The sequence below is a fragment of the Sander lucioperca genome, chromosome 10 (genome assembly GCF_008315115.2).
Source record: "Sander lucioperca isolate FBNREF2018 chromosome 10, SLUC_FBN_1.2, whole genome shotgun sequence".
In the NCBI taxonomy this organism is placed as follows: domain Eukaryota; kingdom Metazoa; phylum Chordata; class Actinopteri; order Perciformes; family Percidae; genus Sander; species Sander lucioperca.
This window is the reverse complement of record NC_050182.1, coordinates 18159470-18174843: the sequence shown is the minus strand read 5'-3', so window position 1 is coordinate 18174843 and position 15374 is coordinate 18159470. Positions and strand designations below refer to the sequence as shown.

The following is a 15374-nucleotide window of genomic DNA, read 5'->3' as shown; positions in this document are numbered from 1 at the left end:
TATACATGCCGTAACGAAATTCAAAGTGTAAATATACAATAGTTATGCCGAAAGTGTAGCTGCGATCTTTTCCCATAGGATTGAATGGGACACATAGCCTAGCTAGCAGCTCCTCTTAACGAGACCCCTCAAATTCCTTAAATTGAAATCAGACAAAAGTGTTAGCTTTTTTAAAGGACGAAATTTGGCAGGTAGCATCTCCAGATGGGCCCAACAAAAAGTTAATAAAAAGAATTTTGATAGGATAAAAATTGCGCATATTACGCACAAACAAATTTGTGTAGCTAACTATGAAAACACCAACTTTGCCATGTCTCGGCCAAAGTAAATGCCATCAATGCCAAACTTTAGATTCTTTAGCATGACCCTCTGAAGGTCAATCACCCGTTTTACAAAAATTGGCCACTAGGGGGCGCTACAAGTACAAAACGTTTATATCTCATGAACCGCTAATCTGATTTTTACAAAATTTGATGGGTACCATCTAGGGCCACTCCTGAGGCCAACCATAGAGTGGGGTACCGAGGGGTCAAAGTGGGCGTGGCCTATGGGACCCACGTCTACATTTACTACTTACACTAATGTGAACAACTTTAAATTTACAGGGTAGATAGACAATGGGTCATGGACCACACCTACCAAAAATTACACATGTGGACCACTAGGTGGCGCTATGTTTTTTTTTCCTTTAACTCCCACATTACACATCGCACATTAGAAAACCATAGATCCACGTGTTCCTTGAATCAATCTGAATCACATGATATAGGCCACGCCCATTTCCGCTTAATTTTTTTTTTTCGCAATATCGCGCAATGCGCAAAACAAACTTTTTCGAACTCGTCCTAGGCCGTGCAACGGATCAGCACGAAACCTGGTATGTAGCATCTCCAGATGGACCTGACCCAAACAAGGAATTTTGCTACGTTAAAGTTTGCGCATTTGACGACCAAAGAAATTTTCCTAGCTAGCTATCATATCTCGGCCATATTAAATGTTATCAGCAAGGAACTTGAGATCTTTGTTCACCATCCCACTACGATGCTCTGTACCAAATTTGGCAAAGATCGGCCTTTTAGATGGCGCTATAAGCAACCTTTATTTGTTTTGGCCAATAACTCAATGCATTTAAATGGGAAATTTTCAATTGCAATATCTCTGCCACAGTGCATGCAATCAACACGAAACGTGTGATGCTCGTTCAGCATGCCACTCTGAGGCTCTGTACCAAATTTGGCAAAGATCGGCCATTAGGGGGCGCTATAATCAACGTAGACCAGTTTTGGCCCTTTAATTCAATTTTAATGGGATATTTGCAATGGAAATGTACCACAGACCTTGCAGCTCACACTTCTCAATATTTACTGATGTTTGCCTCCTACCGTTAGGTTTTGGTTTTCGCTTTTGCATGCTCCTTTGGTTTTTTACAATAAACAAACTTCTTAACTCACCTGACAAAGTTGCTACAACCTTCACAGTGGACAAATTCAACTCTTTTCTCTCACTTTTTCAATCCAAAATCATCACCATTCATAGGCATTGATACCGTGCAATTAAACATTGCAGTTGGTGCTAAGTGGAGCATCTGTCATAGTGTGATTGGTTATGTCGGTGGCATTGATGCTTAATTTCCCACGAAGCACCCACGGAGGAAAACATAAATCGGCGCCTATGACGCCATTTGCAACAACGTGACCACCTCCCCTGCTCCTTCAACCATCACACCTGCCTCCACCCTCTCAGTCACTCTCTCATTTCTCTCTGCTGTCCCCTGCAGTCAGGGGGGTTAAGAAGTTTGTTTGTTGTAGAGAATTCTTAAAGGTGGTCCGTATATGTGTGAAGGTGAACTGTTGACCGCTACGTTTGCCTCCCAGCCGCTGGGCTTCAGGTTCCGCTTTCGCGCGCTCCCCGGGGTGTCGGGGGCGACTGGCGTGGGTGGCTTGGGCCCCGTCATAACTGCTTGCAGTTCTAGTTTTAAGTTTGGGGGAAGAATATTAAGGCAGCAGGAGAAAGAACCAAAATTTTACACAATCTCCTCAGGGTGCTATGGCTGATGGGCTTGAACAGAGGTAGAAAAAGTACTAAAATATTGTACTCAAGTAAAAGTACCAATACTTTGAAATATTACTCAAGTACAAGTGAAATTATCTATCTGAAGTAGTTTAAGTAAAAGTTACTTAGTTACATTATAAAAAAAACTGTAAAACGGGGTGGGGGGGGAATCGCTCCCATGTAGTGAAAATAGGACAAGGGGTCATAAATCCAAAACTATTTAGTTAAAATTTGTAAGTAAGAAATAATAATAAGTTAGAAATTTGGCACCGTTTGATTTTACGTGAACCAATACTCTGTAGTATGTTCAAGGATTTTCGTCGTTTTGGGCAGCAGAATTCGATGTTTCAGCATTTCTACTGGAAACCGTCTCTGAACCTGATCCACCTCATCTCGTTCTCAATCTCCTACAGAAAGACTTGGCGCCTGGTAGGCAGCCTAGATGCTGATCATTCCTCACTGTAGTGGTTCCGAGTGCGATTTTATTTCTTCCTTTCGGTTTTCGTTAGACAAAGTACATTTTAAATTACCGATTTTAAAAACTACTTGAAAAATACAAAATACACAACAAAACTACTCTCACACACTCACAGTAACGTGAGTAAATGTATTTTCGTTACTTTCCACCTCTGGGATTGAATTGTGTTATGCAGATAGAATTTCTTAATATTGGACATGACACCCTTTGCCTGATACGGCGGCACTGACAGTTTGTCTGTTTTTGATTTTGTCTGTAAAGAACGAGGCAAGGTGGTTGATGATGATTTGGTATAAAAGAGTTCAGGTGCTTCTGATAAAAGGCACGTGAATTATTGCTATTTTTAGTAATGATATCAGAGAAAAAAAGATTGTCTCGCATTTCTTAGTACTACGTTATAAGTGCAAAGAATATCCTTAAAAATGTCATAGTAAATATGGAGATTTGATTTTCGCCATTTGTGTTCTGCATTTTGACATTCTCTTTACTGAAGCTTCACTAGTGTGTCAATTCAGTTTTAGGGCTAAAGTGATCCACCATATCATTAACAGAATTTAAAACGAGTGCAGGACTGGCAGAGTTTTCAGTGATGTACCGTTTAGTGATGGTCTCTGTTTGTACTTCAGCACAAAGGCTCTAGGTCAAGAGTGTGACCTCTCTTGGTTGTGGGCTTTGACACATGCTGGGTCAGCTCATAGTTATACAGAATGAAATATAATTCAGTAGCACTGCTGTCATGGGGGTTGTCAACATAGATGTTGAATTCACTAACCATAAGTATGCAGTCAAAGTCAATACAGATAGTCAACAGTAGTTCAGTGTAGTCATCACAACAATTTGCAGAATATCTTGGTGGCCTATATGTAATAAAGCTTGACAGAAGAAATTTAACTGAAGAGCCACATATTCCAAAGAAGCAAATTTGTGTATTGATATTTTATTGCACTGGAAGGCATTATTAACTCTACTGTTGTTCTCTTCTTAACAAGTTTCGGTTTAAAAACAAAGTTATGGTTGTTCTTGAATGTCAGATCTTGTCAGGGATCTGACATTTAAGACTTAAACTTAACAAAACAATATTTATCAGGGTATTTACATTAAGATTATACTTTTTCCTCTGCACATCACACTTGCAATCCGTAAAGTTCATGGAGGCGCAAAAGCTTTAAGATCCACAATGAAGTCCATAAAAGTGCTAAAAGCTAACAAACCGCCTAGCCTAGCCGCTGGGCTAAAAACAAACGAAGCAAACTAGCAGCAGAAGAGGCAGTCAAAATCCAGCTTACAGCAAACTTAAAACTTTAGATCGATATGTCTGATGACTAAAGTATTTTACCTTGTTAAAACATATAGGTAAAACAATCAGGATGTAAAAGTATACCGTAAAACTGTGGCTTAAAGAACTGAAAAAATGTTGATTTCTGGCAACAAACGCATCGACGATCACACTGACGCCACCCGACATGCAACAGTGGTCTGGGCAGTAATCCCCCTTATTCAAACAACTGTTGAGATCAGTGGTCACCATATTTCACATGATTACAAAGTATTGCCCCTGTGAGAATATTGAGATGACATCATGAATGTGTATGGTAACAATAATTTTGTTCCTCAGATTTGCTGAAGGGTTTTTTTGAGCCCTGTGTGGAGGAAACGCAGTGCAACTTCAGACCATCCACCTCTCCGCTTACTCACTCCTCTCCAAGTCAGACCTCCATTCCCAGTGCTGATAGGTATTGTATCATACATGGTCTCGATAAATAAAGAGCATTGAATATTAAGTTTTTATTATCATTTTAATTAAATAGTAATCTTTTAGTGGCTTCAATTTTATTCAACCCAAATTGATCAAATTATTACTCCTTAAGGAAAGGAACCTTCACATTAATCTTTAATATCTAGTCTGTTGTGTAGTCGGAATAATTGTTTCTGTTGTTAAGCACATTACTATTTAATCAATAATTTACTGGTTCTCAAACTGTGGTACAAGTACCACTGGTAGTACATGAGCTCCCTCTAGTGGTACACGGAGGGAATCTCTGATATATTAAAAAAAAAAAAAATTAAATGGATCAGTTAAAAGTAATTTAAAATAATAAATAAATATTTTTTTCCTTAGATGTAATATTTTTGTTTCAGTTTCAATATCAGCCTGCTACATAGTCACGTTCATGAACGGAGCGCGCATACGTCCATTGCTTAGTTACGAGCTGTGACGGCAGTCAAAAACCCTGCAATTTGGCTCCAAACAGGAACTATTAGGATGAGAAGTGTGGATGAGGAGGAGAATATTTCGAGCAGCCCTTTTTAAACTATAGAGCAGTGGCGGCGAAGTCTCCACAGCACCTGCTAGTAGCAAACACAAAACCGTAAGGAGATATGACACGAGTCACCTCAAATTGGATTCAGTTGGACCGGGTCGGAACAATAAATACACCTGCCTCCTGCGTTTACTGTCCGTAGCTGAAAAGGGTAGGACCACGCTAACGTGGGCCATAATGGTGGTACTTATAGGGTACTTATAATACTTTATGAAGTGGTACTAAAACGTCTGAGAACCACTGCATAATAAATTCATTTGTTTGTCACATGCAATCATAAAAATACAATTCAAGTGTAATGTGTATACATATTGTATTACTTATACTTATTACTACTGACAGACATGGTACATTTGCATTTTGAGTCACTGTTTATTCATTACTTTGCTCCCATTTTGTCTTTTCTTCTCAGTATGGTGTCACCTGCGTCATCCAGTGGTGGTCTGGCAGACAAACATCCAGGTCTTGACCTCTCTCCTGAGTCTATCTGCTTCAGCCCTAGTCTCAGCAGGCTCACATACATCTCAATGAATGATGGCACTGTTGTGCCTTCACCTGAGAGGCAAAAGGTATGGTAGGACATAGTGAAACATACCTAACCTTGGTTGCAATACCACTGAACGTTCCATTCTTTCATGAGACGTGAAGGGCTGCTCTGTGAAATAGTCAGGTCCCTATCATGTGTGGTACTAATTGTCTTGGGTTGTTGTCTTGTTGCTGTCCATAGAATAACTGTACCATGGCACTGAGCACCACCATCATCAGAATCAGTCCAACTCCACCTGTGGAACCAGATGCTGACCTTGATATTCTTGGCCTGCCCAAAAACCTGGACCAGGTCAAACCAGAGCATTCTAAAAGTCTGGACCCACTACCAGCACAGCAGTGTAAAAGCCCGGAGCCCTCACGTAGTGCTTCTGGTCTGAGCTGTACTCGCAGCCAGAGTGAATGTAACTACCACTACCCCAGGGACAGAACTGGTGATCTTTCAGCAGGGTGCAGGAAACACAAGCACCTCTCTGAGTCCAATGTAAGGCAGCTCACCAAAGTCGACTCCGGCTATTGCAGTAATCTGAACATTCAGCAAACTAGCAACACTGCAACTTCTCAAAGCTCCCAGAAGTGGGGAGCTGCTAGCTCAGTGTCAACGTCAGTGTATGCTAGTGGCCTTTGCATGCCTCCATCCTACTCATCAGAGGGACTTCACTATGTGCCCATCCCCAGCTTTAAGCCCCAATGTGCTGGCTTGATTGACCTTCCCCACCAAGGAGATATGCAGTCCCTCCTGGCCGGACGCTCTGTCTTCAACCCTCAGCTGGCTCAGCAGTATTTGGGACCTGAAGTTCCAATACATACTGGTTCTTATCATGTGGGAGCAACAGGAAACAGTCTCTACAGTGTGTCCTCTACAGGCATGTCTTTTCTCTCTGCTTTCATAAATAAAGGTGCTGAGTTATGTATTACAAAACTGTAAAATACCCAGAAAAACATTGATAAGTAGAAGGGCTCTCAGAAAGCGCAAACCTCAACCAAGACAAATGGTGCATTCACATGCTCTTTGGATGGTCCCAGTGTTCATGAGCTTTAAGTCATAATGTGGCAACTGCTCAGAGCGATTAGTTGCTAGCTTTTTCCAGTATTTGCGTGACAAATAGGAGGAAATGTATCAGGTAAGCCATGAAATGTAACTGGGAACTCCTTTTCCGATTATACTGGCACTACATGAATGCACTATGTTGCATTCTTAACGAAAGTTAGTGAAAATCCACAGAGTATCCGCCCCGTGATTGGGATCTGCTCCAAAATGTAATGGGTTTTTCCTTGGCCCTGTACATCCTTAACCAAGTTTCATTAAAATCGGGCCAGTAGTTTTTCTGTAATCCTGCTGACAGACAAAAGACAAACAAACCACACAGAACACATGACCTCTTTAGCGAAGGTTATAATGCAATATACTTGTTAAATTTATTTAGCCACCTCTTCCATTTTTATTTTCAGGCATACCCAACAGTAATTTCACAGTGAGACATCCCACATCAGGTCCTCTGGGAATTTCTCAGTCTCCTGGGTCTCATCCCCTCCCTAGACCCCATCAGGGTCAGCAGGACATGGGAATGATGGGAAAACCCTACGGTCAATATGGTGCAGAGACCCTGATTGCAGGCTGCCTTGAGGAACTGAGAGGTAGCAGTGGTCTTGGTGTTTATAAGAAAGTTGACTTCCTTTGCATATTTAAATATATAATGTGTACGCTCTTGACATTAGGATTTGACTGTTGTCTTATTAATATTCTTCGTCATACTTTAACTAATCATATATGTGGGCTACAGTTTGTTAAATACAAGGATATTGTCATTTTCTTATGTATCAGCTACTGTATACCCGTTTCACTGTCCTCTTCAGGCCAAGTGGTGGTACCAGAAGAACTGCGGTTCCCTCACAACTGCTGTGTAGGCATCGCTTCACAAACCTCCCTCAGCCTCTTCAACCCCTCTGAGAGATGGCAGCAAGTGTCAATCACTGTAACTAACCTGGCCATTGATGGAGAAAAGGTAAACAGAAAGCACAGAATGGTGACTAATTATATACAGTGTCAAAATGCATATGCTAAGAGTATCTTCAAAATTGTGTCTAAAACCCCTAAAATTTCAGAAAGGGCAGCTCGTAATTAGTTGCCTAAAAACTTTGAGATAACTAATTAATCAGTTATTATGAAATATCTGTCTAAACCAGCTGACAATACTCATTTAATTATCAATGTTTCTTCTGTCTTTGATGCCAATCCCTACAGGTGGATAGCATGCTCTACCAGTGGCTTATAGTGAAGAACAAGACAATCATTGCCCCCAAGAGTACAGAGGAGCAGAAGGTGTTGTTCATCCCTCCACAGGCTGGTGTCTACCAGTGTATCTTCAGTGTTTGCTCCTGGCCTGCATCCGCAGAGACAGAGGTTGCTGCAGGGGCCAACATCTTTGCTAAAAGGGTGGTGCTGGTTGCCATAGCAGAGAATCCTGCACTAGAGGTGAGGGCCCACAGTGCAAATATCACACTCTTAACCCAAAATAACCAGGGGCCTCATGTATAAATGTTGCGTATGCACGAAAAGCCTGTGTATGCTGGTTCTCACTAGTGATAGACCGATTTTATCGGCTGGCCGATACGCGGCTGCTGCGTTCGCCGATAGTTTTTTCCCGGCATTATTACAGACAGGTGTCCACAGGCAGCTCTGTGTTGCTGGAGACACTGCAGTTCACGTGCAGACCATGTACTGCCCCTCCCCCACTAGCAGAATGCTTAAATTACAAATCAAGCAGTTTATTTCAATGGCTACTTTTCAGGTTTATTGTTTTCTTAAATTATTTAAATGTGTTGACAAAGGACATTTTGTGATGACCTGCTTATATCTGTCTTATGTCAGCAAGCATTGCATCATCAAGGCTGTGTTGTAGATGTTGATGAAAGCCTTTTACCCTTGCACAGTTAACCATATGCAGTGCACCCATCCATATGATGCACATTGCACACATCATTTGGGTGATATGAATGGAAGATGACTGCAGAAGTGACACTGATCTGTGTTTTTGTTTATTTTTAAAGAAATGGCAGAGCAGATTCTGAAAACAAATCCAGTGTGGCAGGGTTTACATTTTTATGATGTAAATTGAGAGCGCAAAAGCAGTATCGGCTCAAGAAAATCGGCAGCCCATATCGGTCATCGGCTAAGGCTGATGAAAAAAAAATTGGTATCGGCACTAAAAAATCCACATCGGTCGATCCCTAGTTCTCACACACACGGTATGATGTATAAAAATTAACTTGACGTGAGAATGTGTCCTGTCATGTGTCTTGTCTGGCTCTGTAAAGTGGCAAATTCTAACTGAAACGTGCCGAAAACTCACCAAATATTACAAAATGAATTATCTACTTCAGTTACTGTCATACGTCTATGACGTCGACTACTGAAAAAAACATAATTCAGTGTTTCCCACAGGTTGAGAATTATGTGGTGGTGGGTGATGGCTGGGTTCAGTAATAAACTAGTCAAACGAAGGTTAAAACTGACTACTTAACATTATCAGATAATTTAGAAAGAAATAACTATTTACATATTAAACAAATTAGACAAAAAGATGATACAGATAAAATTATTGCGACTCTATGCTGCGTCTGACACAATTTCAGGGTAGTTATTAAGGCTGGAGGAAAATATGCGATATGCCCCAATGTTGTTGAATATAGCGATATTACTTGTGATGAATATACAGATATTAAAATGTAGCCTACTCAGTTCTGCATTTCTGCTGCTTTCAGTATTTTGCTAAAATACAACAAATTGCTCATTAAATTTTAAACAAATAACAAAGTGTAGCCATGATGTGCTTTGTCAATTAAATCAGTTTGGGGTTTTTTGCCAAATGTTAACAGTTCAGCAGATAAAATACCTCTATTACTATACTATGATCCATACAGAAAGTTACATGTTATTATTAATCTTAACACTGTTCCCTCCTAACTCCTGTTAAATCATATAAGACTAAGGCTATCTAAAGTTAATTCTTGTTCATTTTGATGGTTAGATCATTATTCGTTTTTTGAAGTGTAACATTATTAATGGTGGGCAAACTCATGTGATGCGTAATTGATCCTGTGCATGATGTGTATGTAAGTAAAAAAGTTGTAGGAAATGAACCCGACTGTTGTTTAGTAACTAGTCTGGTGCCGCCACTCTTTTCTTGATTTCCACTTCGATAGTAGACCTTTTTTTCTGCCGTGGTTCAGGTGCAATGCACTGCCCTGTCATCATTTGCCACTCTGCAGATTTTCTTTTATTGCTTATCCCAGATGACATACCTACAAATACAACATTTTTTGCTCGCCTCCATGTGATGTATAAAAGAAAGGTGCGCAGGTACGCCCGGTTTTATAAATGGGAATATTTCTGTGCGTGCGTACTTTTCAAGTTTTCGGTGTATGCCATCTTCTGGTATGAAAGCTGCACAGTCTTTAATATATGAGACCCCTGATCCATAAGAAATAAGGCAAATAAAAATACTTAAGGGTTGATATTAATGTATCGACATGTTTTTTTTTTAACCTTTATTTATCCAGGTAAGTCGATTGAGAACATATTCTCATTTGCAATTATTGCAGTTATAGATAATGGATGAAGTATAAAAGTACTTAAGACAGGATCTTAAATTAATTTTGATTCTCAGGTTGAAGTAAGCAAATCTGGCTGTCTGGATTTTGGAGACCTTCCAGGAGGCAGTGCCAAATCCCTTCCTCTTAACCTGATCAACAGGACTCATGCTACAGTGCCCATCCGTCTGATTATCAGCGCAGTGAGTCATCAGTACATTTCTACATATTCTTAGACCAATTTTAAACACACATACTGTATGCTGATCCACAACAGTTATACAGTGATGCACAATAAATCCAATATTAATCGCAATCACTGTTTGGCTTTCCACAATTAAATGAACATGATCGACAGCAATATTGATGTTTAAAAAATGCGTTCTACGCTAATAGAAACTTCCGCGGCATATCAAATCAAGCCAGGGTTTTCGCCAGTGTATTGCTTGCCGGGCCTAAGTTGACTCCCTGTCGGTGTTAAAGCTATAGTGCATATAGTTTGTCTCCCCCATGAGGAATTCTAAGTAATGACCGCAAAACTGTTGCCGCATGATACAAGCGATGATCGCGCACCACCCCCAGCTCAATGGTGTTTTAAGCCCCCAACGTCGATTTCAAGGCACCTAACCCTAACCATTGCCTAATCTTAGTTATGGTTAGGGTTAGGTGCCTTGAAGTCGATGTTGGGGGCTTAAAACACCATTGATTAACGCGTTAATGCTGACAGCCCTAATATTAACTTACAATAGCTGTATTCTCATAAACATGACAAACTGCAAGAAACCATTTGCTAATAAACCGCTGAAAAACACAGTTTGGCAAAGCTGTTAACACTTATGTTAATTACACTGGTTATGACATATTGTTTTGGCTGTGCTTTCAAATATGCTGCTGTTACCGGCCTCAGGTCTAGGGGAACCTGGGCCAGCAGCAAGACACATTCTGTAGAGCAATGGAAAAAAAGTTTTTCAAACACTGGATGCAATTGGTCCTAAATCCAGCATACATCTGGTCTTTATGTTTCTTAACTTTGAGGGTGTTCTAGGAAGGTAATAAAACAACTTCGCTTTGCTTTGCTATGCAAAGCAGCAAAAACACAGCAGTGAGAATATTAAATCATAACTGGTGGTTCTCATTTCTCCAGAACGCTTCAGCATGGAGATGCTTCACCTTTTCCAAGCACCCTGTCACCATTACATCTGAGGCAACACAGCAGGCTGGACACATGGCCACAGTGTCCTCTCCCTCAGTGATGAATCACGTGATGCATGCCAGCTACGGAGAGGTTAGAATTGACAAAATTATTACAACCTTATTTAGCATCTCACTCACTGACTTATATTATTATTTAATGATGTTTTTGTTTCATGTTTTCTGTAAAGCTTGCTAAGGTAATGGTGGTACAGTATTTACTAGTGCTGTCAAACAATTAAAATATTTAATCGCATTAATGCCATAGTTAACTCGCAATTAATCTCACATTTTTATATATTCTAAATGTCCCTTGATTTCTTTTTGTCCAATTATTTTTTTCTCATTTTAATGCTCTTATCAACATGGAAAAGTGGATCAGCTTACCCTCGTCCTCCACAACGTTAACAGGCCTACATGCAGTAGCCACCCATTTAGCTATGGCTGCAATAAGTTCACTCTTAGTTGTGGTTCTCTTCATACATCCATGATGTGCTTCTGTCTGAAGTCATCCATTGTCGCCTGGCTTTGACGAGGGGCAGAGAATTCGCATCAGCTGTGTGCTTGGTATCAAGTGGTATTTCAGACTGGACGTGCTGCGATGATAGCTCAGTTCACAACGACAAAACACACTTTGATCACTTTGGCTTGTCTTGGAACCATTTGGCAACTTTTTAAAAGTAAACTTTCCATTCAGAATTTTATTGGCATCCATTTCTGCGTTTCGTGCTAGCCATCCACTCAAAACGTAACATTAGCCTACTACTCTTTGGCCGGCTCGCAAGCCCAAACAAGTGTGTGCGGCGTGCCTGTTTTGTTTCCGGTCTAGCTAGATCTGGTGTGGTGTTGTAGTTTTTCTAACGTTACAAGTTGTTGCAACAGCATGTGAAAAAAAACTACAACGTTTGCTAGGCCAAAAAGAACGTTAATCTCGCGATAAAAAAATTGACGCCGTTAAAATGGGTTTGTGTTAACGCCGTTAATAATGCATTTAACTGACAGCACTAGTCTTTACCTAAATTAATTAATGTGTTTTTGAGTAATTTCTGAAAAACATTAAGATATGGGTAACACAGTTTCAGTTCCAATTCTCTATATCACTTCAGCAGTGAAAATGGCCTCGTCAGTTGCATGTTAACTTTTACTTCATTGTTTTTCAGAATCCACAGGGCTTTATGGTCTGGGTTCACTTCAAGGCGCCTCAGAAGTACACCGTTTCTTCAGGTAGTCAACCAGATTGAGTCTCATACATCGTTGCAGTAATTTTTTGGTTGATAACATTCATTAAACTGATATGGTGCAAAATGTACCCTTTTTTGACCACTCAAGAATTATTAACATGGTTAAAAAATGCCACATTAAGACACCAAGACCTTGAGGAACTCCATAGGCGGGATCATGATTCACAGTCTTATCACAATTCTTTTTCATGTTGTTTTTTAAGACTATTTTGCAAGTAACTGAACAGTACTACCAAACTAATTTCCCTATTTAAAAAAATATAGCCATACAAGGTAACAAAACACCACACCAAATGATATGCTTAAACTTAACAGTTTAAAGTTTATTTTTATTAGAATATTTATTTAAATATTTATCAGTTATTTTTTCCAAATATTTATCTTACGTTTCAAAACTAATTAACAGACCTGCTAAAGCAAAGTAATGTGGGTAAAGAAATAGTGAGTGTTGTTAATGCAGTGTTACCTGAGGGCCGTACTTGTGGTTCGTTATGAAAATAGATGTTTTTATTTTTAACGTCTCGCCACAGCAGGGCAATCAGTGACTGCAACAGGAGGGGTCAAGGGTAAGTCTCCATCACGGAGATGGTTGACAGAATACGTGCCATAATAGGTGATGTTGCACAGTCAGGCATTGCAACGGAGGATGTTTACCTGGACAGCAACTTGCATAAACCTGCATATAAAGATACGGCCAATGGACCTGACCGTAATAAGATGTTAAATCATTTCAGATTTTTTAAATTTATAAATGTAACCCCATTAACATTTTTAACAGGCATAACATGGACAAAGCTTTACCTTTTTATATTTTTTCTTTGTAAATGTAAGTTATGTGGAAGGTATTGGCAAATAATAATGTTCAATACTGTCTTTTCAGAAGAAGAAGCTTAATTAGACTGCACCAGAGCCGGGACCATCTCTGATTAGGGTTGGGTACCGAAATCGGTACTTTTTTGGGTACTGACCGAATAACGTCGGTACTACAGAGGACCGAAACTATGTCGACTCTGCGGTTTTTTTAAAGTGCTCATATTATGCTTTTTGCTTTTCTCCTTTCCTTTATTGTGTTATATATCTTTTTTGTGCACGTTAAAGGTTTACAAAGAGAAAAAGCCCAAAGTCCACCCCATCTCCAACAGAAAACACTGTTCACAAACTGCTCCAAACAGCTCTATTGTAGTCCAGACTTTACTTCAGAGACAAGCTTGCATCACTTTGTAACACGTTATAATTCTCGCCTAGCTGCTAGCGTGGCACGCCCTCATACTCTGCTTCTGACTGGCTAGTAGTCCTTACCTAGCTACTGAGCATGTGCGACTCCCAACAAAGATGGAACAGAAGTGTGATGCCTCACTCTGTAGCTAAAACAGAGAGCTCAACACACAGGGTGAAAAGAGGAGCTGCAGCAATGTGCAGTACAACAAAAATAAGGTGTTGTTTGAAAATTAAATGAATCTAAATACAATTATGATCCTGAAAATTAGCATAATATGAGCACTTTAAAGTTACAGTGAGTCACGGCAATGCGGGTTAAGCTCTTGCAAGTGTCGCTGCACTTTTCAAAACTCCACGTAGATAGCATTCGCTGCAATATTATATTAATGGCGAGCCGAAAGTGGTCGCGGTGCAGTTACATTTCCTCTGGGACAGGCAGGCACACCAGTGTTGACTGACTGACAGGCTGGAGGTTGTAAGGCAAGATAACTTTATTTCTGTAGCACATTTCAGCAACAATTACAAATGCTTTACATAAAACATTAAAGAGCAGTTAAAAAGAGAGAGAAAATAAAAACAAAAAAAGAATAAGATACAAGAACAAAAGTTACAGTGCAGTGTGAGGAAATTAATAATTATTTGACCTATTGGTTGTACAGACGGGTTTGGGAGGGGAGAGGTAGATGTTTTATTTTGTGTAGTGTGTAAAATCTTAATAAATAAAATTGTCTAAGTAAATAGGATAAATAGGTTTGGAATTATTTTTACAACTGAAATTATATTTTTCTTATTAAAGAGTGAAAGTACCGGAAAAAGCTACCGTGGGGTACCGGAACCGAATTTCGGTACTGGAAACGATGTGTTTGTGTCTGATGCTCCGTGTCACCGTCGTGTCCCACGCACACAAGTGGTCTGTTGCAGGCCTGAAATACTAGGTCATCACTCGTAAATTGTGTTTGTGCTTAAAGCTACATTGTGTAAGAATTTCTCCCATCTAGCGGTGAAATTGTATATGACAGCCAACTGAATATTACTTTCTAGCCCAGGCGCAACATGGTGTGTATTCTGAATGATCCTAAGTGGCAGATTCTGCGCTTACGAGAATACTTTGATTAGTTGGTGGAAGTAATTACACATGAATGAGCACATATTTGTGAAAGAACAAAGTTTTTTTTTTTTTTTTTTTTTTCGTGAGGCCCAATGTCTTTATCATCAATCAGTTTACTCAAAGCAGTACTTTCATTTACTGCCAAATTATTTGAAACTTGACAAGGTTGATTTATTAAACTTCATTATGTAATGTTCAACTATTCTGCAAAAAGTGTGAATGGAGGCAAAAGGTACTCAAGGTTTAAAAGCTCTGGCAACCGTGTCTGTGTTTTTGGAGAAGGAATGTCTATGTCTAAAACACCTGAACAAGTCCACTTTTAAACCAAAGGCATTTACAGTACACCACTGGTGGGCACAAATGACAGACCCTCAACAATTGCAATTCTATACATTTAGCAATAAATCTACAAGACAACAAAGTGAACTGAATACTTTCTGAAGCCACTGTATGTGTAATACACAAGTATTTGCGGTGGGAAAGAGGATTTGCTTTGTTTTGTATCCCCTGTAGAGCGTTCAATCCAGTCAGCTATTGAGTACATAAGTTAACTGTTAATAAATGCTGTACAGTGCCACGTGTGGACAATTATACAATATACAATAGGATGTGTCATGGCAAAAATA

The 15374-nt window shown here is 39.7% G+C and overlaps 1 protein-coding gene and 1 long non-coding RNA gene across 7 annotated transcripts in view; one reads left to right on the top strand and one right to left on the bottom strand.

The window, feature by feature from the left end:
• The window catches only part of cep192 (centrosomal protein 192), a 91223-nt gene that overhangs the window by 49227 nt on the left and 26622 nt on the right, over nt 1-15374 (top strand). For 5 of the 6 annotated variants that reach the window (XM_036006060.1, XM_031289831.2, XM_036006059.1 and 2 more), the window contains 9 exons: nt 4146-4263; nt 5264-5420; nt 5579-6263; nt 6850-7035; nt 7255-7403; nt 7643-7873; nt 10068-10193; nt 11135-11275; nt 12342-12405. In XM_036006060.1, coding sequence (XP_035861953.1) covers nt 4146-4263; nt 5264-5420; nt 5579-6263; nt 6850-7035; nt 7255-7403; nt 7643-7873; nt 10068-10193; nt 11135-11275; nt 12342-12405 — 1857 coding nt within the window. The remainder of the gene's footprint in view (nt 1-4145; nt 4264-5263; nt 5421-5578; nt 6264-6849; nt 7036-7254; nt 7404-7642; nt 7874-10067; nt 10194-11134; nt 11276-12341; nt 12406-15374) is intronic. The other variant, XM_036006062.1, reaches the window with a different exon arrangement.
• Nucleotides 21-8771, bottom strand: LOC116043267. Its single transcript, XR_004103434.1, has 3 exons — nt 8761-8771; nt 2636-2638; nt 21-136 (listed from the first exon to the last, which is right to left on the bottom strand). It is a non-coding gene; the product is annotated as an uncharacterized LOC116043267 (long non-coding RNA).